The following is a 25,886-nucleotide window of genomic DNA, read 5'->3' on the forward strand; positions in this document are numbered from 1 at the left end:
GTGATTATGTAACGACGTATCACGGTTGCACCTTCACCTTTTGGCAATTATTGGCATGGAAGCGTGTAAAGTGCTATTACTATGACTATGTCGTCCCGTACAGATGAGGTCTGAGTAATGGCGCGCTAAAGGCCGCCGTCGACGCGCGCGGACGCGAAAGCATGTGAATCAAAGGCCGGGGTTGGCTCGGGCTTGCCGGCGACGTCACCAGATGCCCCGGCGAGGCTGCACCCACGACTACCAAAGCTGAAAACAAGCAACCCAATAGCTGTCCTCCGAATCAGAATGCGCACATGAAGACGTGACATGCTTCCCAATGGGTGCATCCGACTCTAAACTCTCCTTCAAGCAGGGCATCTTCCGCCTGTCGGAGCCCAAGCAGATTCCTCCAGACGATATCTACTGGACCAGCGTAAGCTGTTTGCGCTATATTCGCTGTGCTTGAACTGACCACGGCCCCAGTTCTGGGAGCTGCCAGAGTCGACTGAGGATGTCTTCTCGCTCTTTTCCCCCGCAGATATCCGCCGTACGCGCGACAACAACCTAGCCAATCTAGAGACGCTCATTCTCGCTGTCACTTCACGCCTCATTGTCCTCCGCAACCACCCTTCCTTCCCCGACCCCGAGCTTGCACCCGAGCGTGATGCCCTCAATTGCATACGAGTCCTCACGCGACTTCTCCCTTTTCTGTATGAGGCCGATCACCTAGAGACGTGGGAGGACCAGTTCTTCTGGGCTGCGCGGCGGAAGCGCAGCCGGCGGGGCCAGCTGGTGCGAAGCGAAGTTATCTTTGACGAAGCCGATCCAGAGCAGACGCCCACGGAGAAGGAGCCCGAGTTCGAGAATGCGAAACCGCTCGCAGAGGAGATTATCGACACCCTCATTGATCTGCTCTTCTTCTCAGAGTTTAGCCTTCCCAAGGTCTCGGCTGGCAAGAACAAGGTCACGTATGCGATATGGCAGAGCGGCGTCGGCTGCAACACGCCCATCGCCTCGACCAAGGAGTTTGAGAGCAACAGGACCGAGATCTTGCGCCTCTTGCTAACACTGGCAAGCAAGTCCATGTACATGTCTGCGGGTATCCTGCCAGTAAAGGGTGTCAAGGCCATCACGTACATTGCGACATGTCCGGACAAGCAGGTCGTCCTATCCGTTCTCTGCTCACTCCTAAACACAACACTCAAGTATAACCCTGCGACATGGCGCGTGCCATACGATCACGTCGTATTCAAAGACCAGCGACAGGTCCTGGTCACATACTGTCTGCAACTACTCCTAGTTCTCATTTTGTACCCAATACCCGAGTCTGGCAATGGTCCAGCGCCAAAGAACTTCTTCCGCCATTTCCTTGGTCGTCTGCATCGCCCCCAGGACTTTCAATTCCTAGTTGATGGCATGACTAGAATACTGAATCAGCCGGTATGTCTCCTGTAATATACCACTTTGCGCTTGCTGACACAGACTAGCTCCAAGCCAACACCTCTTACCTACCCGGCAGCCACAAGTCACTGACCTGGGCACCTGAGATGATCATGCTCTTCTGGGAGGCATTGCAGTGCAACAAGCGCTTTCGCTCGTTCATCATTGATACCGACAGAGCCCACGATTTTGTTGTGCTAGTACTCTACTATGCCATTGATCAGCGCAACGACCCGTCTAAGCAAGGTCTTGTGCGCATGTGCATCTTTGTACTTCAAACCTTGAGTGTTGAGCCGCAGTTTGGCAAGAGCCTCAACAAGACGTTCGAGGGCCAAGAGTCACTTCCAGCTAGCATACGCATACCCAACTTCCATGGCACATATGCCGACTATGTCATCACGGTATGCACTATAGCCATTGCACTCACGTTTACTAACTATGCCAGTCTATCTACACACTACTCACTACCGGCAAAGGCAGGTTAGATGCGATATATCCGGCCTTACTTGCGATTCTGAACAACATCGCGGCTTACGTCCAGAATCTCGGGCGTGCCTCAAGCTCCAAGCTACTACAGCTCTTTGCTTCCATGTCGTCCCCCAGTTTCTTGTTTGCGAATGAGAACAACCACACACTTCTTCATTCGCTATTGGAGGTTCTAAATGCCATCCTGGAACATCAATATCAGCGTGAGTCAGTTCAACCACGTGACCTTTCCTTTTACTAACTTCCAAGCAGACAATCCGAACCTTGTGTATGCTATTGTGCGATCGCAGAAGAGGTTTCAAGCATTAAGAGATTTCACACTTGAAAGCGGCCAAGAGGAGCTCGAGCGTCAAAATCAACAGCGTAAGGAGGGCTCCGATGACATCTCGCGCACCGCTTCCATCGACAGTCTGAGAAGCCCCACGGTAGCCCGCACACCCACCCTCGGCAACGTCCCAGAAGAAGATAGCGCCTTTGCCATCGGTGATGACGATGATTCGGATGCAGAGGAAACACGCCCATTAGAAGCTCAAAGATCACCGATACAGTCACCCTCAAGTGCCTCTAGAAGCGCATCCATAGCATCATCTGTGGACGACTCGGTGCCCCTTCAACTAAGGGGTATGTCAGAAAAGGCAAGAGGAAAGATGCCGGTGGGCCAGCCTGCCTTCTCTCGCCAGAACAGCATGACCAGTCTGCACAGCCTAGCCGGTCCAGCGCTGGCCACCAATGACTTCTTCACTCCCTCCGTACCCTGGGTAAGCCACATCATTACAAGCGTTTGGCGTTGCTAATCTCGATCCTAGCTCGAAGGATGGCTCTCTGAACTCCCACTCCATACTATCCTGATGTTGATCTCACAGCTTGGTCCCAAGATCCCTCAAACAGGTAACTCACAAGAGACCGCCGAGGCACTAAACATCATCCGCGAAACAGAGGTTCGTGGTATCGAGCCCTCGCCCATCAGAGTCCATCTCTTCGAGTGGTCGCCATTGTCGCTCGGTTGGTATGAGTCGCTCCTTTGGGGCTTTGTGTTTGCCGCCGAGATGCTTGTTGCGAAGGGTACAGCGGGTGTCTGGAACAACACTAGCATACGGTTGTTCAAGGTTCAAGAAACTTCGGCCGCAGCGCCTTCACTCTTGCAGCCGAGAGGTGCGGTAGATGCGGTAGGAAGCAACCTCGTACAGCGGATTGGATCTCTCAACATCCGGGGCGCGGTCGCGCAGGCTTCCCAAGCTGCACAGCGCTCGCCGTCGAGTACGGGCAGTGGAGGGCAGCAGGGCACTGTGAGAGATGTGTAAGAGGATATGTTTTTCATGACTACATGGGATTAGTATCGGTATCGTATCGAATATGTGGCAAATATGCAGTTTGCCACCGGGCTCACTTGCTCCACTAAAGTGGTTCTGGGGGACGCATGATGATTGGTGTTCCTGACGATCATCACAGCCACGTCTGCAGTTACCGCTTGAGTATGTCGACTAGATAGGCTAGATGTTGATGAATACGATTGAACAACTTGCTATACCATGTATTTGAACGTTTCGAGGTTATGCTGTTGAGTTTATGGTAGTAGAGTGCTTGCAATAATATCTCGGCTACAATGTCCATGGCGGAACTTGCCGTTGACTGCAACAATGACATACGGTCTGATGAGGGTGCAGTACATGTGGTAGCCTGAAGGAATACATGACTTTCTCATTGTTGAGTATGGTACTTGTCGAGGCGCGCAAAGGGCTTCCGGGTAGTTCCCATAGCTTGAGTGCAACGTAATACTGTGATGGAGTCTTAAAGGTCGTCTATCATGCTCCCCTTCTCACATCAACTCCGCACTGAAGATCACATGGGCACTTTAGGCCACCCAAAGTGCCAGATGAGGAAATCTTGTATAAAGACCGTGGATTGAGGATATAGGTATACGAAGTATGCATTATATCGCATCTCCACGTCCCCGAAAAGGAAATTCCGCAGCACTGTGGATTGAAGATATAGGTATACGCGGGACGTTGTATGCTTAGATGGGGGTATAGTGGGGAAAAGGAAGGTGAAGCGCTAAAACGCCAGATGAGGAAGTTGTTCAGTAAGAAGTGTTGATCGAGGATATAGGTATACGGGACGTAGTATGTGTCTAATACGGGCAACGACGGGAGTTATATTGGTGGCGCACAACTTGTAATGGGTTAGATGAGAAGGAAGCGTGCAGACGGTGTGCGGCTACAAGGTCTTGGCCGTCGGAGGCACGCCGGTGAGATCCATAGATTTGAGGAACCTAAGGTCTGGCATGCCATGGACAGGCAGCACCCAGGTACAAGGCGGGTTGTAGCATATAGAGGCTTGGGTATTAATGTTAGGTGCGGTATTAAGTACCTTGACGATACAGAGCCCGACTAAGAGCGGGATCGGGGGCGGAGCATGGCGGAAGCGTCTATCCCAGATGCGCACGCTCAGCACGATGGTCGGCGCAACAGGATGCAAACTTGCTTCTTTCAATATCGGTGTCAGGCTTCATGGGCTGACGGGATCAATGGCCGTCGGTGGGGCGCACCAGCCACTTGGGAATGGGCGGTGACGTCTAATGCAAAAACACCGCACTCGTTAAAAATCATTGTCGCGTGAACGCCCGAAGCTTCTACAACGTCGCCCCGGCAGCAGAAACGCTGAATCTGACCTGTAACTCATATATTAGACTGCGCGCTGTAAGTTGCCTCCTTCAAGTCTCGACAGCACACAATTGTCCCTTCTGCCCGCGCCTTGCAAAGGAAAGCACAGACTCATCATCAGCAGTTTCTCCATCAGCGCCCAACGCCAGAAACTTTGCCCTCAACAACAAACAACACCGTCACGCTGGCAGACTCACTCCTGGTATCTTTCAATTCTGCATAGGCTATTGTAGCCCGCAGACTGTCTATCGCCGCCCATCTCGGCTCTTCTATGCGTCGCGAGGACCTGGTACGCTTTCTGTCCAAGCCTGCGAAGTGAGTCGTCAAGCAGCGAATACGGCAACCAAACAAACAGCGCTGACCCCTATAGGCCTCGATAACACCTGCCACGCCCTTCACCCACCACCCGCTCTGAAACCCTTTTAAGCAGATCTCCTCGTCTGCTGGACCCGATACTTGCCCAGGGTATCGGAATCTGGTATCGCGAGGACCCCATCGACTGCCACCATTTCCCGGCGCAAGGCCTCGTTTATTCCGCTCAACGCCCGACCTCCCTAACATCGACTACGGTCGGTTTCACACATCTACACTCACTGCTGCTGGCACACGCCAGCCTCGCCTCCTCTTTGCGCCCGTGGGCCAATTCTTCTCAGGCGAGCACCGCATTGCTTGTCTGAGCGAGGTTGTGCTGCACACAGCTTCATAGCTAGTGAATCGTCAAGCTTCCACCGAAGCCGCACAGCAAACTCATCCGTTATATCTACTCCGTGTGCGCGACAGCCACCCAATTAAGACATGGTCGCTACCGTTGAGATTCCTCAGCACTACACTGCCTCGCCTTCGTCGCACATTGGCACCCCTCAGTTGACCATCAACAAGGAGGCTACCATTGATCTCGACTCGACCAACTCTTTTGAGGGTCCCGAGAAGCTCCTGGAAGTATGGTTTAGCCCTTCCGCTACCGACCTGCCCGGACAGGCCGGTCCTCTTGGACTGAAGAAGGTGTCTGCCGAAGTTTGGAAGGACATGCTTGACTTGGTCAACTGCAAGGTTCTTTCCGTCATCGAATCTGAACATGTCGATGCATACCTCTTGTCCGAGTCGAGCATGTTCGTCTTCCCTCACAAGGTTGTGCTCAAGACCTGTGGTACCACGACTCTGCTCTGGGGTCTTACTCGCATGCTGGAGATTGCCGTCGAAGCTGGGTTCCCCTTCGTCGCCCCAAAGGCGTCTGGAGTTGCCCCAGCTGCCACCCCGTACCGCGTCTTCTACAGCAGGAAGAACTTCCTCTACCCCGACCAGCAGCGCGGACCCCACCGCAGCTGGCGTGACGAAGTTCGTTACCTCGATGACCGCTTCCAAGGTGGCAGTGCCTATATGATTGGCAAGATGAACGGCGAGCATTGGTACCTTTACATCACTGGTCCCGACACCAGTCTCACCCCACCTCCCAGCCCAGGTGAAGAGAGGCTTGCACCTGATACTGAGACCAAGTTTGTCAGCCACCCTCAGCGCCTCCTGCGCGAGCAAGCCACCGATGAAGAAGAAGACGAGACTCTGGAGGTCCTGATGACCGACCTCGATGAGAAGAACGCCCGTCAGTTCTATCTAGAGGACGCAAGTGCGGTTGCGGAAGGTCGCTACATTCAGAGGGCTCGCGAGGCTCGCAAGAACGCCATCCAATCTCTTGGCACCATCTCTGAAGAGCATGCTCAGAGCGAGAGCCTTGGTGGTTCTACCGTCCTCAACTCAGCTGCCAACACGCACGCCTCGGATGATGACAGCTTCGACGTGTTCGAGCAGACTTCCTCTGACCACTCTGGCTTCAACTCTGACGAGGAACTTACGTTCCCTGAGGAGCTGACCACTGAGGGTCACACGCTCGGCACGGTTGTCTCTGAGCACTGCGGTCTGGCTGACGTCTACCCCACCACCAAGTACCCCGATGCCCGCATCGACGCTTACTTGTTCACACCCTGCGGCTTCTCCGCCAACGGCGTCATCCCCGCTCCAGGTGGCGCCCCCAACGGCTCCAAGAAGGGCTCCGATGCCACGCACTACTTCACCGTGCACGTCACGCCCGAGCCGCAGTGCTCCTACGCCTCCTTCGAGACCAACGTCCCCGCCCGCCAGACTGGTCGCGAGACTGCCGATGTTGTCGAGCACGTCGTAGGCATCTTCAAGCCTGGTAGATTCAGCGTCACCCTCTTCGAGGCCAAGCCCACTGCTGATGACTACCCTGGCAAGAATGTCGACAAGGCCAAGCGCATGGAAACCATTCCCGGTTACCGTCGCGTTGATCGTATTGTCCATGATTTGGATGGGTATGATCTTGTGTTCAGGTACTATGAGAGGGATGACTGGAAGGGTGGGAAGCCTAGGCTTGGGGAGCTTTACTGATCCTTTCTGTGATGGACAAGAAAGTTGGAGGGGAGAGTTGCCGATGTAAATTCTTTTGAGATGTTCTGGTGCTGTTTATTCTCGTGGTTTGCTGAGCGTTGGGGACTGTCTTTTTAGTGGTAGTTGTGTTAGCGTTTTGAGATGTTTAGTTTATTCATGCGGGGTTTTTTATTATGTTGTGTGGTCTGCGCCGTGTTCATTTATTTGGTGTATATGTGTTTGATTCTTCTTTGGATTTTTGACGATAGCAGAGACCGTTACTGATGGTTGAGAAGAATGGAGATTTTTTCGTCCCCGTTTTCCCTTTTGTTAAAATTAAAATCAAAACGTCTATCTCGTATAACTATCTACATTATCAACTATTTCAAATTCCAAAACTATACATCTATCACCTAATCCGCACCACACATCCACCACAATTCCTTCTTTAATGCCCGATGCAATCAAAGCCTCGTTTACATACCACTCCATCCACGCTTCCGAGTAACGGTACGTAGGTGTGTGGAGTTAGCTGTGGGTTAGTTAGTAGACGGAAGACGGCTGTCTGTAGGATGCGGTGGAGGTTCTGGGCGATGGGAGGGCTGTGGGCGGCTGTGAGGATGTGCTGGTGCGATAGGTGTGTTTGGTTGTAGGGGTGTTAGGCTAGGATGTTGGGCTGATAGGAGTGTTTGGTTGTGAGCGTTGTTGGATTATAAGCTGGGGTGTGTGAATGGGTATGGCTTCCTTCTGTGATCTGTATGACATCGCATCGTTGATCTATGGCGATGATGAGGAGTTGGGCTGCTGTGTGCGTTTGCAGGCTGTGCATTTAGGCATTAAGGAGGAGCTGAGTGAAACGGAAGAGCGCGATTGAGACGTCCTTTGTCATTAGCTTGTGTATGTGGTATGTGGGGAATTGACTAATCCACAGAAGGTGTTTGTCTTCGGCATCATTGGGCTGAGCATACGGCGTCTTGAGTGGGTGTTTGACGGCTATTTACGGCTTCCCTCTGTGAGCGGTCAATTGTGGGCTGTACCTTGAGGTCTAGGTGTGACTTCCCTCTTCGATCGTGCTGAGGTACATGACGTGAAGATGGTTCTGGGGAGAAGTCATGCATCCGCGTTTGCATCTCTTGTCACCGCCTTTGAGATGGTTGCGTGATATAGGCTCGATCTATGTCTGCTGCTATTGCAGAGATGCATTCTCAGTACGTGGGTGCGCTGTTTGGGCTCTGGTTGCTGAGGCTGTGGCGATTTGATTGGGGAGAGTGGATTGAAGGGGCTCGTCACAGGAGGGTCCAAGACGGGTATATTGGTGTGCTGGGTTGTGGTTCACAGCACTGCGCGTGCAGTCTTTCAAATTTGCTCATTTGTTCTATACGCCATCAGTCCATGTTGCAAACGGATGTTCTCCTCCCACCGCTTAACGCTCACCAGGCCCCTTGTGCCAACTCCCCGTCTGGCCTCGATCCGCATGCCCGCTTCGATCTGAGCCACTATGGAATGGGTGTTTGCCTGTGGCATGAATTCTGCTGCCAGACAAACGCTACATATGGTTCCTGTCTTTGCTGTCTTGCGAAAAGACAGTCTATTCGCTCCAGCCCCGCACCTTGCATGCCGGCAGCTGCCTTCACCTAGGCTTCACCGCCCTCTCACCGTGGAACTTGCGGCTAGCAGCGCAAGACGCGCAATTACGGTGAGAAGGGTAAGAGGGAGCGAAGCTAGGGGAGAGGTGCATAAAGTCCTGTCTTTTGCTGGTTTAGAGTATCTTTCTTCCACTCTACTTCATCTTAAATTCCAATACCATCCCCACATCGATCCTCCTTACAAGTACATCTTTTCAATAACTGCCAACATGCCGTCAATGAATCATCAAACAAGGCGGAGGCAAACAAAGGCTACCAATTATAGTGCCTACGAGATTCAGGACAATCCCAACGACAAGACATGGCAGCCTAATGGGGAAGCCACCTACACTGACGATAACTATGACGACGAGGCAGATGATCCCAACGATAAAGATCCTACACTCGAACCACCTCTCCAGTGCCATTATCCCAGCAAGTTTAGGTCAAGCACGGTTAACGCGGACGATGATCAAATCCCTGGAGTCCAAACCAAGAAGGCGGGCCGGCCATCTACAAACGTCCACAAACGCAGGCCACACGTAGAAGAAGAGGAAGATGATGAAGTCGTAAGAAACTCCCGTCTACGCCATAACCTTGCTTTACTAATCCCTCAAGGTGAACTTCTGGTACGGATTCACAGTCACTAAAGGACAACCGCAACGCCGTTAGTACGAAGTCGTTAAGCACTCAAACGGCAGGATAGAAAAGACCGCTATCAGAAAGCGAGGCGTACCAGCTCATAGACTTCTCCTAGAAGACTAGAACTCTCTGTCACTTGGGGAGAAAAGGAGGACGTATCAGAATCAGTTTCAGAACTACGTTGAGAGCACTGCTGCCCAGCGGGAGAGGTCAAAGAACCCCTAAGCGTCTCCCCACATTTTTTACAAGTCTTCCTCTTCCTCCTCCTCCTCCTTCTTCTTCTTCTTCTTCTTCTTCTTCTTCTTCTTCTTCTTCTTCTTCTTCTTCTTCTTCTTCTTCTTCTTCTTCTTCTTCTTCTTCTACTTTCTATTCGACTCATAGCTCTCTCTTTCCAACACAGCTAACCTATCTCATAGCTGTTCTCTCCCCCTTCCCTCCCTAGCTTTCTCTTAACAAGTACTTCTGTTTCCTTGCGGGTTCTCTCGGCGAAGAGAACCTTGACCTACATACACATACTGCTGCAACAAGGGTTAGCGATTGTCTTTTCTTGAGGGGTTGGAGTCTTGCGCTGATCATGGGAGCAACCGTGCGGTTAGGATATTACCCTGCTAGCGTTTCTTTTTGCTTTTACATAGTCTTTGCTCGTGCTTAAAAGTTAGGTATATGCGATGAATGAATCTTCTTCCTCGTCCTTCCCCTCCTTCTCCCCCTCTCTTCTCCCCTCTCCCCCTCTTCCTCCCCTCTCCCCTCTCTCCCCTTCACACCTAAAAAAGAAAAAAAACACCCCACCTTTACCTCACCTCCACCTCCCACGCCCCCACCCTCTTCTTCTACAGAAAAAGCATATCTCCTCCTACATCCTCTAAATACACAGGATGTAGACGTTATAGCTTCTAGGAAGAGCGTGTAGAAAGTGTAGAAAGAGTTCACAGTTTAGTATGTAAGAGCCACAGATTGAGTGAAGTGGAACGGGATAGAATGTAGATTGGACATACTCTGTGAATGTCAATATTTAGCATTCACCACGACTTATGCTAAGACAACACCCTTTTGTAAACCTATGCTGTATTCATACCATACTACCAAAACCATGATTTTACTATTCTATTCATACACTACCTACCCTTCCCATCACCATCACCATCACCACCCCCACTCATTCTATCAAGCGCCTCCCTAACCGCCATCACAGCCTCCCTCGCCTTCCGCCTCTGCACCACATCCTCCTTTTCGCTAACCGTCTTGCTACCCCCATTCTTGATGATAAACCGAATACTCTCCTCCGTACCCTTCAACGTGCGTCGTCCTTCTTCCCTAACAGTACCTTGCCACGCCTCCCTCGCGCCTTCCCATAGCCTCTGCATGCGACGCAACGAGTACGTGAGACCCAATGCTGCGACGGCCGAGGCTTCAAAGACGGAGAAGGATGAGACGGAGAGGTAGAGCAGGGCGGATGCCGCAGAGGAGATGGATGTAGTGGTAAAAGTTTGGAGGATAAGTCGTTGAGCAAGGGCCTGAAGAGGTGGGACGGTATCGTTGATGAGTTCGGTGCGGGCGATGGCAATGTGTTCGGACCAGGGTGATGGTTTGCGGACGTTGGTCGAGAGGTCTGTTCTGGGGTTCTCTGCTGTTGGCGCCGTGTCTTGCGTTGTTACTTCGGGTGTTTTGGTGGTGGCAGTTGTGGGTTGCATTTCGTCTGGGAAGCCGGCTTGGTTCATGCGGCCCGCGAGGTATATGCTGCTTTTCTCTGCGGAGACGAGCCATCGTCGCTCGAGAATCTCGGAACTGATCATTGTGATGTCGTCGACACGCCAGAGAAGCTTCCACCAGGCTAGCTTGTGCCAGTTCTTTGATGTGAAGGCTTCGTCAAGTTGGTCGCGGAGCTCTGCATGCGACCTCTCAGCCCAGGTCTCGAGATGGCCGACGATGGATGCTTTGACATCTTGGTCTGTGGGTATGGAAGCCAGTTCTTGTAGTCGCGCAGTATCTTCCTTCAGAAGTTTTGCTTCTACATCATCGGTAAGGGAGGTGATGAGTGTTTTCATGGTAGGCTTGATGGCGTCTGAAGTCTGGACATCTTGTATCAGCCAGTTTGACAGCGTTGGCAGCCCACTCTTGAACCAGCCCCTCTCGTAGATGATGGAGTTCTGAATCGACTCGCGGAAGCTGCCGAGTGCTTTCGTACCAACTTCAATGTTGATAGGAGCGCTTCGAGAACGCGTCTCTGAGGGACTCTCTTCTGATGGAACTGGCAGGTCAACCGCCAGCTTGACCGTATCATCCACCTCATCAAGACCATTGGCCGAGAACCTACCAAACGCTATTGCGCTGTCTAGTCCTTCGCCCAACACCAAGGTCTTGTGCACTGGATACGGAACGGGCAGTGCTCTTGCCGAGGGAGCCTGGAGCTTGGGAACTAACAGCGACTCTACAGGGCTTTCGACTGACACCTGAGGGACAGGCTTCGCAACATTGACGTTTATCGTAGAGACGAGGATCTCGAGGTTATGCGATTGAAGGGTTCGTGAGGGTACTGGGAGGACTTTATAGAGTGGCGTTGGCGTGTGTTCGTCGGGATCAGTACCGTATCTGTAGAACAATCATCAGCTGCTGTTTCCTTGCCATACTCCTTTACATGCACCCACTTTAACAATACAGCCCCCTCATTGTCATTGCCTGCCTTGACCAGCTCTTTCTCCCATTGCTCCTCAGCACCTAGCGGGTCTGCAAGCAAAAGCCGTGCTAGTTGTTGCGCACTCGACTGGCTATTCAAACCGAGAACTGTGTCGCATCGTCAGCCTTCTTGTTACACCCATCTGATTGCGCCTGGACTGTACCAGCAACCCTTGTGACGGCATCCTGCGCCGCCAAACCCCGTAATGCCAATTGAAGCCTGCTAATATTGACATATGTTTCAGCAGCCCCGCTTAGTGCGGATAATGCATCGTACAAGTCCTTGTTATGCGGGGGTATATTTGGGCGCAGATTTATCGCGGTCGGCGAAACATGTGTTGACGCGGAGCGGGCGCGGAGACTCGCAGAGCTTGACTTTGTGACATTGCAACAGCGAAGCGCAAGTGGGATTCGATCAATCGCCCCTATCTTGCGAAGAATCGTCAGTCGCGGCACTGAGGCCACCCATGGAGGCATCGGGCTTGAAGTTGAGCATCGCTTCCCACGTCGGAAATGTTCACGTTGACGTAGGTCGGCAAAGCTAGCTTCGGTCCGCGCACGTGCCCAGCCGCCTCACAGCCACCATCACGTCAAGTCTGCGCCACCATGTGCACACGGGAAAGCAAGTCTAGTGTATCTTAGGAATGGCTTCTGGTTTGATTCAATAAGAAACCGGCTAATCGAAGTCTGAGCAGTCGGCAAGCCTGACACTGCCGTCCTTCCTAAGGTGAAACCCTCTGGGTTACGATCCTGTGGTCCACTACGCCTGCATGGTATACTGATGGCATCTGCTGGCCCGCCAATATAGAAATCAAGGACCCAAATTCGTCAACAAGGCTTGTCTATCAGCCTCACTCTCCGATCGTGAGCGCTTGAATCGCGCCTAGCTCTTCTTGCTGCGTCCGGAGCCAGATGACCTAAACAAATCAGTGTCTACACTACATGTTGATCTCAGCCACACTTACATGCTGATGCGTCGTGCCACGGTTGCTAGTCCCTGGTCGTTGTCTGCCTCCTTGGCAGCTTTCTCGAGAGCCTGCTCTCGGCTAACCTCCTGAGACTTTCGTACTTCTTCGTGGCTCGGCGGGAGTCTCTCGTTCTGTAAGTCGACCTTACGTGCGTCCTCGAAGCTGTGAATCGCCTGCTTGATTCCTTCGGCACCAAGCATGAGAGTACCTGCTGGCAGTCGGCCACCTGATGCTGTCTTCAGCTCAGTAACGCGTTCAGACTCTTCACGCAGTACTTGAAATACGCGAGAGAGACGACCAATGGCCAAGATCTTGTTCTTGATCGCGCGTCGCTTGAACTCGGTTGACTCCGGGTCCATGTTAGGAATAGGCGGCGATGATGGTCCAGATGCAAGCGAGCTGGGTGTCTCTTCCTCAAGTTCTTCCTTTGAACATGTGTTCAGTATAGCAATGAGCATGTCGGTGACTGTATCGTGTTAGCCTGGCGTCTCAGTGAATACATAGCTTCCACATACTCTTCTCACCAACGAACGGCAATGACCACGTGAATACGTCCATAAAGTTGGGCAACCAGTATGGATGGGGTGTGCAGTCTGATTGCGTTAGTTTTGGAATACGGGCATGCATGTTTGAGCTTACTGAATTGTCGAATGTTCATGACGTTGTTCTCGTACTTCAAAACAGCAGCCTTGTTGTTGTACACATCCAAGTAGTTTGGTGCACTAAAGATTGTCATGACACTGGGGAAGCCAGTCGTCCGTGTCTTGCGGTACATTCGGTACCCGGCATCTTGGGCCTCGTGTGCACGGATAATGGACAAGAGGTTGTTCTTTTCGAGGAAAGCACAGGCGGCGGGATACGAGAAGAAGTACGAGCATCCGCGGACATGGTTGTGAACGAAGAAATCGTTAGTCTTCTCCTGTCCAAACTCCTCAAGTGGATCGGCCCAGAGGATGTCGCACATGAGGCCGTGCGTGGGGGGCTCGCGGAAACGGTCAATCTGCGACAGTCAGCATTGGCCTCGGGGGGCTCGTGGTACTACATACGCTCTTCAGATCGTCCAGGGTGTGAAGCTCGGGGCTCAGTCCACCATGTATACACAGGAACTGCTTGTTCATGACAGCGGCCAGGGGTAATGCGCAGAACGAGTCCATGCATGCTTCGTACACGGCTTCAGAGTATTTGTGCTTGCATTCGAGTTTGAATGTGAAGTAGTCGGTCAAGTGGCGGCACTCGTGGTTGCCGCGGAGCAGCCAAAGCGTGTTGGGGTACCAGATCTTGAGGGACCATAGGTACAGGACACACTGTGAATGTCAGCGAATGCATACACCCAGCTTCCTGAAGGCCGCACCTCTATACTAAAGTATCCGCGGTCGACGTAGTCACCCAAGAACAGGTATCGCGTCTCCGCTGGGTCGCCACCGACTTCAAACAGCTTCATGAGATCGTAGTACTGTCCGTGAACGTCTCCACACACAGTGATGGGTGCATCCATTTCCAGCATGTTGGGCTCCGACTTTAGGATCTCTGTGCCCTTCTTTATAATCCATAGCGCCTGCTGCTCAGTCAAGCGGCCTTCGCGGTAGAAGTGCTGCTTAAGGAATTGAATGTTGGGCTTGGTGCGATCTTGCGGTGAGAAGAATTGCTCGTCGCTGGGCGGGTGGAAGGCGGGTGCTTGCACATCTGGAATAGGCGGCACGGTTAGCTGAATGTGCTCTCAAAGTCGCAAATACAATTTTGCCAGCTGGCTCTCGGCTGTATGCCTACGGATTGCGCGCACCTTTGCAGACCCGTTCCTGAGTGCTCACTTGACTGCCATCCTCCATAGTATGCAGGGTAAAGTCGATTTCGGGAAGCGGCTTCTTCTCCCGCACGGCGCGGATAGCATTGTCGATATACTTGGTCTGGTCGACCTCCTGGTTGTTTTCCATGTTGGCGGTCTGTGCAGCGAGCCGTACGGTGTAGACGCGAGAAGACGGTGGAGTTGAAGGCAACGAGGTAGTGGGGCGGGCGCAATGACCTCCTAAGCTCCAGTGGCGGCGGCGTCTGATACGAAGGCCGAAGCTCGCTCCTAATTTCGATTTCCGCTCTTTAATCGCACAAAATGATACCACTTGGATATGCAAAGCTGAATTGTCGACTGCCTGGTCGCTTGTTTTGTGCGTTGGTGAGAGGTGCTTAGGGCTGAAAGTGGAATTCCCTCCAAGTAAGAGGGGATGTACGCTTGTCTTGGCTGTTCCCTGCCTAACTGTCCAATCACTAGCTGAGTAACGTCATAATCCGGTGAATGACATATACGGTTCGTTTGAATAGGTACATCTAGAGCTGCGAATACCCGTGTTCTTGTATTAGGTTGTACGCATCTTGTGCCATGCAATTTGTTGTCAATTTTAGGCCATTTCGTCTTTGCACAATGCGTATCGCGCAGGCCCTGGTGGCGATTGCGGCTGCAAAACTACAACAGTTCATGGACGGGCGTACAATTCTTCCAGCCTCAGACATACATCAGGTCATTGATGTTCACTCGGCAGTCAGGCATATCACAATGACAAGAGGCAAGCAAATCGAGGACGAATGAGTGTTTTCATTTGATAATGTACACAGCAGTACAGCGTATGCCGCACTGGTAAACAAAAGGCTTACCACAGCACTTCTCTCTAAGCAAGACAACAGGGCATGCCGACCCAATCTAGAGCCGGTCATGAACGAAAGAATGTAAGAATAGTAAAACAAAAAATCACCAGCCAGACCCAAGTGGTGTCTGTCCAACGTGATAAGCAATATGAACATAATGACCCAATTTCCAACCCGACCTATGGAGAGCCTTTTCCATCATCCAAACTCCAAGCGTTGCGTTTCGTAGCCAATGGCTGTTGAGGTAGCGTGAGATTGTGTTTGATATCTCACCAACATGTAGAGCATGTCGTTTAGATAAGGTGGGAAGCGCCGTGGCGACGGTGGAGGTGGCCACGAGGGAACTTGAGAGATCGCTTCGTTGAGGCGACAACGACGCCACCAGAGCAGGACATGCCATTTGCGAGAGCCTGAGGAACTGCGCATCCGTGGTTGCAAAGACCGAACATGTTGCCGCCCATGCACACGACAGCACCCTCGGTCTGGCACGGAGTGCAGTCTGCATTGCCAGCGGGAACACTGGGAGTGCTGCTGCTGTTGTCGGGCTGCTGAGGCTGCTGAGGAGCACTGCTGGGCTTGGAAGCAGGTGCGTCGGGTGCAGCGGCAGGTGTAGATGGAGTAGCAGGTGCAGCAGGTGCGGGAGCAGCGCCAGGAGCGAAGACACCGCCGACAGGAGGGGCACCATAGGTAGGGCCACTGCTGGCAGGAGGGGCACCACCATAGGTAGGAGGGCTGTTGGCAGGAGGTGCGGCATAAGCAGGGGGGCTGCTGGCGGGAGGTGCGGCATAGGCAGGAGGGCTGCTGGCAGCAGGAGCAGGTGCGCTGCTAGCGACAGGAGCACCGTAACCAGGGGCACTGCTTGGTGTAGGCTTCGAAGCGGGGGCTTGGGGAGATCCAAGTTGTCCGCTACCAGCACCCATCTTGGTCATAGTGCTGCATCCAACACCGCTGATCTTGCTGCCTGGGGTAGCCTGGAAACCGGTGACGACGTTCTTGCCAGGGTTAGGGTATTCGAAGTCCTCATTCTCGGCAGTGCTGCAAGAGGTATCAGGCAGGTTGGCGACGAACATGTCAGGGAGGCTGGAGAGGGCTGCGGAAACGCTCTTGGTAGAGGCTTTGGAAGATCCGCTACCGACTTGTACGGGCGCGCAGTTCATGTAGAATTCGCGGTTGCCGACCTTGTTGAGCCAAGTCCAGGCAAAAGTGTATCGACCATCAGGCATGTCTTCGGGCATCTTGACAGGAAAAGTCGCTGCGCCGGTGCCTGATGGGGCCTCGGGTAGGTTAGCACTGACGTTGGACGGGCAGCCACCGATGACACTCTGGATGACCTTCCATTGAGATTTCTCGGTTGGCTCAGCGTCAGTGGTGAGAGAGAATTGGCAAGAACCGCCACCGTGTACTGCAGAACCCTGGAAAGAGACAACTTGGGTAGTGCCTGCGTCCCACTGATTCATCTCAGTGATGTCGTATACGCCAGCGCGTTGCTTGCAAGGGAAATCGCCTGGTGCCAATGGAGAGCTGTTCAGAGTAGCCTTGCCGAAAGGAACAGGGTTGAGGATGGTCATGTGTGCCGTGGCACTGGCAGCGAGCGCCAAAAGGAGAGTGGCTTGGGAAAACATTGTGATTTTTGAATGAATGGAGTGTGAAGAGTTCTTGTTTGATAATCGCTAGACCGGCTGAGCGAAGAAAGGAATGTTGTGAGTGGTTTTGTCTGAAGTTTGATCGAGTCGGTTGGGAGATGATATAGACGGGATGAGAAGATCGTCGAGTCTAGCTCTTCAGCAACGCGCAGTGATATAAAGAATGTGGTTTGCCGCAGGCAAGATGTTGAAAAGCAAAAGAAAGAGAAGAAGTACGGTACTGCTGTGGGTAACCTGTGGTGAGGAAGAAAGCAATGCGAAAGGGTAATGAGTTATATAAGGCTTGCCATGTCTGTTCACAGGCCTAGCTTGTGGCGATCATCAGGCATTCGCATACCCGTGCACAGAGTCAGGACACTGCCCCGGCGGATCATGGTGGAGTTGCATAGGCTATTCGACGAGGCAAGGTCTCTCTTGCAACGATATACGGACTTGTGCGGTTAGTCTGCCCCTCGCAGTTTAGCGGTAAGGGTGTGGAGACGGGATAAGTGGTGCAACCTGCAATGTTGAATACTCTCGGCAGGTACGATACCAACGCGATTGGCCGTATGGCCAGGACAGGACAATTGTCTATGAAACAAAAGAGCGGAGATGGACCCAGTTGGGAAGCCACTTCGTGCGAGGCTTGAGGCAGGGGTGTAGTGACGGGTTTGAAGTTTGTGCCGGCGGCCTGTGGGTTATGCAGGGGCAATGTGGAATCCTGGCCTATCGATAACCCTAAAGCGGCCCAGGCTGGCCATGTGTCGAGATGCAGATCGCTTGTTGAAGCTGAAACGTCGACCTTCTTTCCAAGAGTAGGCTGCGGAGCGTCCTATTGGGTGCCACGCTCATCTCGACGCACACCTGGACTGGCTCTCATGTCTCGTCCGTGAACAAACCAGGTGGCACGATGCCGATATCTGCCAGGTCACGCAGCAGGCAGAGGACAGTAACCGCCGTCTATGCGACACGGGCGCAAGCTCGACTGCTAGCAACCGTCCGCATAGCAAGCAGACTGATGAAAGACATCTTTGATTGCAGGGCCTTGCGCCAGGCCGCATCTATGACATCGTACTTCATGCGTCGCAGCGTGGGTATCCCTCCTCGTGTGTGATGTCTTTTTTTGGCGCCCCATTTCTTTTAGCCGTTGTCACCGTTACCTCCTGCTCCTGTTAATGGTATATCAGGCCTGTATTATTGCCGGCGGGTCGGTTCCTCCATGGCATTGTGCAAAAGTTGCTAATCTGAGTGATCGACGTAATGCGGAGAAGGCGAGGCACCTCGTATCCAGGCGGCTGTGCCACAACGTGGTCGGCATGGTGTCGGTGTAGACGATGGAAGCAAGTCAGCGTAGCTTGGGCGGAAGCAAGACACCGAGAGAGCGTGGCTGTGGTTAGTTAGTGTGGTGGCGTAATTGTCAAGATCCGGCGGCAGCGACCCGCGGCCTCACTAGGTACCGACTGGTCAAGTGATCGTCCGCCACCTCGCGATTGGAAAAGCGCCGTCGTTCTCAGACCCTCATCGCTTTTGCTGGCCATTGGGTGTACACAAACTCCAGCTTGTTTCACCAAATTTCTGGACGCGCAAACAACCCACAACTAATCCATGGCTTTGCTGGACGAAGCGAGTAGGTGGAGACCAAAAAGGCTTGTGAGGCTTGGTTTCGGGCGCCCTATAGCCTACAGGCATCTGCCAGTCCATCGCCAGCTGCAACTTGAGAACGCCAACAGTGCGAAACAAAACCGCTGTATGCTCGCCGCCTATCGCGACCCACCTTGCCTGTCATTCATCGTGTTTAAACTTCTGAAACTGCGCGGTTTATGAAAACCGCTGGGGTCTCCATTTGCCAGACGAGTTCAGTGTTGTTGTTGAGGGTAGTGTGAGAGACGGCGCAGTTGTCAGAGGTTGACCTGGGCGCACATTCTTGCTACAGATGGAGTCAAGGGTAGTAGTCCGAACTTTGGGAGCGGATAGTCGACACATCCTTCCTGACCAAGAGACAGATGAGAGGCATCGCTGCGCTCCATAGCTCTAGGCTTCCTCTCGCTTTTCCAAGCACATGGGCTTGAGCGCATCTTGTTGCAAAACCCGAAAAGCACTCTGATCCCACCTGGACTGTGACAAGTTGTGTCTCAAGAACGTCTGCATCTACAGTGAGTCTGAACACGCCCAATTTCAGTACTACAGCTGCCTTTACTGTAGGCCCAGAAAGGCTTGACTATCCGCCTTCCCCGCTCAGTCCGCGCGTTCCACACGCAAGCCTGTGACCCTTGCTCGTGTTGCCACTTCGATAAAATGTATGACCTATAGAGACTAAAGGAGACAGCTCTGATCTTCCTTTCGAGACTATGCAATACGAAGAGAAAGCGCCAGAAATTGAACGTCATAACAAAATTCATTGAGGCGAGTTTAGGGCCGTATATCATGGCGATGAACAGACTTTGATCCACCCTTGGACATGCCTCATCTGCAGGCACGAACTACAACATGCAAGCTAGATCGCGAGCGTCTGCAATCGCTAGGGGCAACCGCGGAGAACTACAGGTCGCAGCATTTTCGATTCACCTTTCTTTTCTGTGCCCAGATTTCTTTTCTGACGCCGCTGTTTGGTCCGAAAGGCGCTACTGCAAACATGTGGTTGCTCTAAAACACACGCATATCCGGCCGTCGGCCGTCGGCCGAATCCCTAGTTATGGCTTGCGGAACAAGGGCAGTTTCTTCTCAAACCACGTAGTTTTAGTTCGCCGCCTGATGAAGGGTGTCCTTTCAATACCAATGTGGACACGCCCATCTCCCCCTCCGATGAAGCTTCCGTATCCGTACCTTGTATCCAGCTCTCTCAAATGCTGTGCGCGGCCTTTCCTGTTGAGATGTGATGTGTTTTGCATGTCTTGGACGGCACTGCTTGCAGCAAAGAGCGCTACGAGAGAAGCAATAGACGTTGGTAAACGTGGCAAGTACTGGCCTGGTCGGCGCATGTAGACTAAGACAGCAACTATTATGTACGTGCCAAGGATAGCCTCAGAAATGGCAAACATCGGGGTTGATACGAAGACACGTTTCTCTGGATCTATTATCCAGCCTTCGATGGCAGATTGCAGTTGCTTAGTATTCGTTACGAGGAGGCGGTTCTTGTTAACACCAAGCCATATGGCAAAGAGGCTTGAGTATGCTTTGTTGACCGGGCCGGTAAGCATGTCGAAAGTCGGCACGGCGAGAGTGTTGTTGATCATGTCGCTATTGTTCGCAGCGCGAACGACGAAGTAGTTTAGGAAATCGTCGGCGAAGGAGTCGTTGTGCCAACCAGGGCTATGGCCTTGGAAAAGGTACAAACTAGATTGTCCTATCAAGTTTACAGGGTCATTGCTGAAAATCTGCCCCAAGGTATTGGTGTCGGCATCCGCGACGGTCTTCAAGTGTAGGTCCTTGGCTTTCTCTCGAAGTCGGCCGTCCGCATCAACGCGTATCCTGGCTGTACCAGTAATCCATCGGGGTTTGCACTGCATAAATGTAGCGTTTGCCGATGTGAGAGGCTGAGGGTGGATATCTCTGCAGTCTCGAGTACTCCTAAGCCACCCAAGCACGACGTTCTGCCTACACGCCTCTACCTCTGCACGTGTGGCATTGTAGTTTTTGGGTTTCAGCAACAGGACAAGTTCGGCTGCACTAGGGCCCCGAGCACAGCCGCTGCCGATACCTCCAGGTCTCAACAGCGTGTTGGGAAGTCCAGTGCATTGGAACCGAGACGAGCCTGAAGTGACCGTGATGTTGACTGATGGTACTATAGCGGTAATGCTGTTGGTGTAAAATTCGAGCCCGGCCTGGAAAGAGTTGCCAATTTCGAGCTTTGAGCAATCTAGCTCAGCGCCAAAGGCTTTTGTTACACCCTCGAAGACACTGCCATTGATCGGGATATTGTGGTCTGGTAGAAACGGTTGGTAGAACAACTTGTCATCTGTCCATGCAGGCAGTGGGGTGCCTCTCGTGTAGTTCGATTCGGAGACAAGAAATTGGTCTTGTCCGTCGCCACCCATGTAAGCTCCGGAAGTCTGCATAGATCCAAATATTTGCTGCGAAGGGTCGGGTCCAATAGTTCCATTGATGGGCACGAATTTGAGATCAAGGGGAGACTTGAACATCGTTGAATGCCGAATGTCGACCGTGGCTTGGTTGAAAAGACCCGAGAGACTAATTGCAAGCAAATTTGCAAGCAGTGCCATTGCACAAACAGAAGCAAGAACCAAGTGCTTTGAGCGCAAGGCCTTGAAGAGGGCTAGCTGCGGAGGTAAAGAACTGTAGTCGAGATCAATGGAGTTCTTTGCGTGGGCGTCGCAGTTTTGAAGTTCTTCGAGAGGCTGCAGCATACACAGTAGCCTATTCAAAAGCAACCAGATGGGCTCAATGAGTGTGGCAATAGCAGTAGGCAGGTAATTTTCGAGGATGTTCTGTACGAGCGAGTTCGAGGACGGAAGAGGGAGACCTATACATACACGAATTAGTAAGACGTACTCAAAACTGGTAAAGCATGATCTACCCTGTAGCTTTGCTTTTGCGAAAAGGATGGCGAGTGTGACGACGAGCGCTGTAAACAGGCTCACCAACAGAAAAGCCATCCATATGCTAAACTCAGATGGTCTAACGGGTTTCGCAATTTCTGCGCTTGTGTTCTGTCGAGAAGGCACTGTCGTGGTCGGGATCGGATCCCCAAGCCCATCAAGAGATTGGGCATATTCAACGATGCTAAGGAATCAGTACCGTCTTCGGTAGAACATCATTTGAACATACCCAGGTTGAGAGCCATCATCAAAAAGTTTGTACCTCTTTTCTCCAATCAAGTCTCTTATCTCATCCATGGTGCAGCAGTCCAAGCTTTGAAAGTCAGCCAGTAAGGGTTGGCAGTCCGCTACCAACGACATGATGCTGGCAATCGTACTGGGATTCGAGCAAAGGTTCCTCTTCCGTGTGAACGTAAGGTACAGCAAAGCGATAGTACAAAGCGATACGACTCCGAGAAAGCCTTCTACAATGTAGACGAACACCGGTTCGAGCACAACGGCCTCTGTCGTTACCTTTTGCTGCCCGAAAGTGCTATCTGACGTATTCAATGCCTCCGCCGACGATGCATTGAGGACTTCCACCATAGCTCGAGCGAATATGAGGCGATATGCGTCCGCATACGATTTACTCAACACCTGCCAATCGAGGTAGTCCTCCAGTGATCTATTTCCGGCCGCAACAGCTAAACCGACCATCGGCTGGACAGTCGCAATGCCATTAGGTCCGCTGGTCTGACTGAGTTCACTACCCGCGATAATGTCGACGTAGCTGGGTGCTGATTTTGCTGGCAAGATATCGCTTCGGACCTCGTTGCCCAGAGAGCCAGATGTTAGAAGTGTCTCAAAGGTTGAGCTATTGAAAATTCCTGTTGCGAGCGCCTGTACGTCTCCCATTGGTTTCACAGCAATTGGCTTTTGCGTAAGCGCGTCGACAGTAGCAGAAACCGCTTGCTGGTGGTAACGAGGCTGGCAGTACACTGCCGTCACATCTTGCGGAGGATCTTCCTCTCGTTCCTGTTCCCCTAGTATCAGCGTAGTTGTTGGAACGAAGTCATCTTCCGAAGATTGGTGATTGAGTGCGAGCACAAATGAAGATGCATGTCGCTCGGCGTACCTTGTTCTCTTGAAACGCAGCGTAGAAAATGCTGCTTTGGTTCTTCGGGCATGCCCAGTCTAGCGAATAATCCGAAAATCCATTCGGATCGCTATAACCGACATACATGCCCATGTACTTCTTGATAGATAAGGTGTCTCCCTCCATACCTTGGTTTGGGTTTTCACCTCTGGTCAGATTCCCGGTAAGGCCAAGCGTGAAATTGCAGCCTGAATTGCTGACAAAAAACACGTCTTCGGAATTGTCGGCTTTGTGTGAAACGTTTTCGCAATATAGATCCATGAAATACATGGTGGTTGCAGCAGTCCAGGTACTTCGGTTTGGCGTTTTCCCGCTGGCGTCTGCATCCAAGGAGGCACCAGTCTGCGCAAATGGCCGAAGCGTGTAATTGCGAGCCATGAAAGGAGGCAGTGTCTCGTTGAGAGCTGCAATTCCATACGTTGACTGAGCATAACGAAGAGTCAAGGTACGAGCCTGTTCTACTGAAGGAACAGATGAATTTGAAAAGGCGAAGGTTGCATTCGTAGTGCGTGTAACTTGCTTGACGGAAAATATACCAGCTTGTGTAGGCACTAGTCCCCAGGTCACAAGTACAACAGCAATAGACGCCCAAAATACTGGCCAGTGTCTGCAATGGTCAGTATGGCGCGGCAAGTTTTGCGGAAGTGTTTTATACTGACCGGTCTCTGGCAGCTTTCATCGGAACGAGGGGAAGAAAGTCAAAAGGATACTGGAGCAATAAAGAGTCCTTTCCAAGAGCTCCTTCATCTTTACTCAGCTGATAGTACGGCTCCATACGCTTCGTATCCAAGTCGATCCATGCCCAATACATGCTGAAAATTACAGAGAGAACCGTGGGAAAGTAAAGGTACAAAAAGGTGCGACTAATAGGCAGGTCACTGATGCGCGGCGCGAAGATGATGCCACTGTCATGTTGGCTTTTGTGAAGTAGGAATTGTAGGACTGCGATCAACGACCAACATATCGCGATCGTCAATATGAGAACTGGTGTACGTAGCGCCGCTGGCTTCCAAGTTTTGGTAGCTATTCATTTGTTAACATCATGGGATTCGTGGAATTGCTTTAGTGGTAGCATACGTTGATCCCCTGAGCTGCGCGTAAAGATCGAAATGATGGTGTTTGACTTCTTAGGCCCGATCGTATGCGCCACGGGCGCTACTGACGCATCGGATGCCATTGTAAAGAAAAGAGAACGCCGCAGCGAGTAAGAAAAAGCGGCACGATGCAAGGGAACCCGGAAACAAATTCGTCTTGAATACAAAAAGACATTCTAACATGATGACAGGATAGATACTTAAGAACGTGTTCGTGGAGCATACCGGTAGGCGCCCTCAAATCTCAAGGCGCGAGACTGCGCCGCATAGTTCAGTCGTACCAAATCATTTAGCGACAGCAACCCTAATTCGGACGGGAACCGCATCCTCGGAACACAACGATGCAGTGCAGTTCCTGCGTTCCCATGCGAGGCTTAAAATACGCGGGAAGTGGGTAACAGCTGTACTGTTGAGGAAATGATCTAGGCACGGGTGGCTTCAGGTGGGACACGCCTTGAGACCCACATCGCGATGTCAGCCTCGCGTCGCGCCTTACAGAAGCACAGCATACTATCAACGGCCATGGGTAGTTGGTGCAATGTGTACTTTAACGGAAAGCCCCAACTTCGCGTCTCCTGTAAGCTTGTGAGCGATGTTAGTTACAGGCGTGTATATGCACCTACCACCATGCGCGGAAGTCGACAGTTGATACATCAATTCCTAGCTCTTTCAATGCGCTAGTATCGAGATGGCAGTCGTAAGGCCTGATAGTGCCGTCTTTTGGTTCGACATCAGGTTTGGAGGGCGCCATGTTATCAAGTGGCAGGCCCATGATATCGGCAAAAGTCTGGCAGATCTGCCACTTCGTCATCCGATCCTCAGAACTGAATTGGAGAATGCCAGGAAGCTCTCGATCTCTGTTAGGCGCATCAGTATATCCCGACTGTGTATGGAAATACTTTATCGTAGTTGTGGGCTGGCTTACGCATTGACTGGATCAAGATATAGCTTCGCAATATCGCGACATACTCTGCCAACATCTTGGGTATTCGTTGGGTATCGAAGCGCGTAATCATCTACCTGGACCTTAGGCTGGCTGTCTTGAATTTGTTGGGCACTCCACAGCTGCGACATGAGGATATTGACTGCGCTTTCCTTGGGCTCATCGCAAGAGCCGTACAGGATGGGGACTCGAAGAACAACAACTTTGTTCTTCGTACCAGCCTTTCTTGCGACATCGAGAACGGCTTGTTCGCCTTCAAGCTTGGTCTGGCCGTATCTAAGATTGCTGTGAGCTCCCTCTACACTGCTGTAGACTAGCAGCTTGGGAGACCTAGCCTGTGATATCACTTACAGATTTGGAGGACTAGGTGTAGAATCCGTATTGTAAGGCGCGTCTCCAGGTCGGCCTGAAAAGACATAGTCGGTTGAGAGATATATGAGAAAGATATCTCTAGAGGTGGTAGCTTCGGCCAATGCTCGGCTGGAGTCTATATTGAGTTTCCTGGCTGCTTCTGGATTCGCCGTACATGAGTCCGGGAAGCGGTTCGCAGCGCAATGAACAACGACATCCGGTTTAGTATTATCTAGCACAGTTTCGATCTCTTTCTCATTCAAAATGTCAAGCCTGACAACATCAGGTGACGCGATGCGGCTCAAGCCAGTACCAACGGACTTCCAACCGTCCAAGAGGAACTCTCGCTGCACTTGACGGCCGAGTAGACCGCTGGCTTCACCTTGGGTCAGCCAGCAGCATTGAACGCTTTGAGGACTCTTTACCGCCAGTGACTAATGCCGTTTGCATCGCTTTGATGCTGCAGAGGAAGTGGTGAATCTCAAGAATGTTGGGGTGGCCGCGCCGAGCGTGATGGAAGTGGTAAGCAAGTTCTGACGTCGTCAAAAGTCCCGATACCCAATGCGGCGTCTTTAGCAAGGTAGGTGCGACCAAAGATGGAGTAGTCAGCAATGCTGACATCTGTGGGGGACAGAGCCGTGCACGGTCACGTGCTAGCGAGACAGCCCTAAGTGGAATCCCTGCAAGCTTGCCGCGGCC

General features: G+C 52.0%; 8 protein-coding genes across 8 annotated transcripts; 3 read left to right on the plus strand and 5 right to left on the minus strand.

Moving 5' to 3' along the window:
- Positions 1 to 316: 316 nt before the first annotated feature.
- PtrM4_133260 (high-temperature-induced dauer-formation protein) lies at positions 317 to 3,206 on the plus strand (the record flags this gene model as incomplete). The annotated part of the gene is made up of 6 exons (XM_001941323.2): positions 317 to 412; positions 463 to 1,419; positions 1,467 to 1,820; positions 1,865 to 2,108; positions 2,158 to 2,663; positions 2,712 to 3,206. The coding sequence occupies 6 exons, from the start codon at positions 317 to 319 to the stop codon at positions 3,204 to 3,206; spliced, it is 2,652 nt and encodes an 883-aa protein (XP_001941358.1).
- A 2,154-nt stretch (positions 3,207 to 5,360) lies between these two features.
- PtrM4_133270 (S-adenosylmethionine decarboxylase proenzyme 2) lies at positions 5,361 to 6,965 on the plus strand (the record flags this gene model as incomplete). Its single annotated transcript, XM_001941324.1, has 1 exon — positions 5,361 to 6,965. The coding sequence occupies one exon, from the start codon at positions 5,361 to 5,363 to the stop codon at positions 6,963 to 6,965; it is 1,605 nt and encodes a 534-aa protein (XP_001941359.1).
- A 1,834-nt stretch (positions 6,966 to 8,799) lies between these two features.
- PtrM4_133280 (uncharacterized protein) lies at positions 8,800 to 9,241 on the plus strand (the record flags this gene model as incomplete). Its single annotated transcript, XM_066109118.1, has 2 exons — positions 8,800 to 9,138; positions 9,188 to 9,241. The coding sequence occupies 2 exons, from the start codon at positions 8,800 to 8,802 to the stop codon at positions 9,239 to 9,241; spliced, it is 393 nt and encodes a 130-aa protein (XP_065961110.1).
- Positions 9,242 to 10,326: 1,085 nt separating this feature from the next.
- On the minus strand, positions 10,327 to 12,361 carry PtrM4_133290 (Atrophin-1 multi-domain protein; the record flags this gene model as incomplete). The annotated part of the gene is made up of 3 exons (XM_001941326.2): positions 10,327 to 11,800; positions 11,857 to 11,992; positions 12,049 to 12,361. The coding sequence occupies 3 exons, from the start codon at positions 12,359 to 12,361 to the stop codon at positions 10,327 to 10,329; spliced, it is 1,923 nt and encodes a 640-aa protein (XP_001941361.2).
- Positions 12,362 to 12,767: 406 nt separating this feature from the next.
- On the minus strand, positions 12,768 to 14,783 carry PtrM4_133300 (ApaH, Diadenosine tetraphosphatase and related serine-threonine protein phosphatase; the record flags this gene model as incomplete). The annotated part of the gene is made up of 7 exons (XM_001941327.2): positions 12,768 to 12,801; positions 12,850 to 13,318; positions 13,368 to 13,445; positions 13,492 to 13,852; positions 13,899 to 14,156; positions 14,204 to 14,535; positions 14,633 to 14,783. The coding sequence occupies 7 exons, from the start codon at positions 14,781 to 14,783 to the stop codon at positions 12,768 to 12,770; spliced, it is 1,683 nt and encodes a 560-aa protein (XP_001941362.1).
- Positions 14,784 to 15,779: 996 nt separating this feature from the next.
- PtrM4_133310 (FAP multi-domain protein) lies at positions 15,780 to 17,108 on the minus strand (the record flags this gene model as incomplete). Its single annotated transcript, XM_066109119.1, has 2 exons — positions 15,780 to 15,985; positions 16,055 to 17,108. 2 exons carry the CDS (start codon positions 17,106 to 17,108, stop codon positions 15,780 to 15,782), a joined length of 1,260 nt encoding a protein of 419 aa, XP_065961111.1.
- A 2,690-nt stretch (positions 17,109 to 19,798) lies between these two features.
- Positions 19,799 to 23,976, minus strand: PtrM4_133320 (DUF3433 domain containing protein; the record flags this gene model as incomplete). The annotated part of the gene is made up of 6 exons (XM_066109120.1): positions 19,799 to 21,588; positions 21,643 to 21,848; positions 21,894 to 22,678; positions 22,779 to 23,406; positions 23,459 to 23,822; positions 23,877 to 23,976. The coding sequence occupies 6 exons, from the start codon at positions 23,974 to 23,976 to the stop codon at positions 19,799 to 19,801; spliced, it is 3,873 nt and encodes a 1,290-aa protein (XP_065961112.1).
- A 464-nt stretch (positions 23,977 to 24,440) lies between these two features.
- PtrM4_133330 (uncharacterized protein) lies at positions 24,441 to 25,808 on the minus strand (the record flags this gene model as incomplete). The annotated part of the gene is made up of 5 exons (XM_066109121.1): positions 24,441 to 24,468; positions 24,517 to 24,750; positions 24,819 to 25,112; positions 25,188 to 25,569; positions 25,613 to 25,808. 5 exons carry the CDS (start codon positions 25,806 to 25,808, stop codon positions 24,441 to 24,443), a joined length of 1,134 nt encoding a protein of 377 aa, XP_065961113.1.
- Between the last annotated feature and the right edge of the window lie 78 nt (positions 25,809 to 25,886).

This window comes from Pyrenophora tritici-repentis, chromosome 7 (genome assembly GCF_003171515.1).
Source record: "Pyrenophora tritici-repentis strain M4 chromosome 7, whole genome shotgun sequence".
Taxonomy (NCBI): domain Eukaryota; kingdom Fungi; phylum Ascomycota; class Dothideomycetes; order Pleosporales; family Pleosporaceae; genus Pyrenophora; species Pyrenophora tritici-repentis.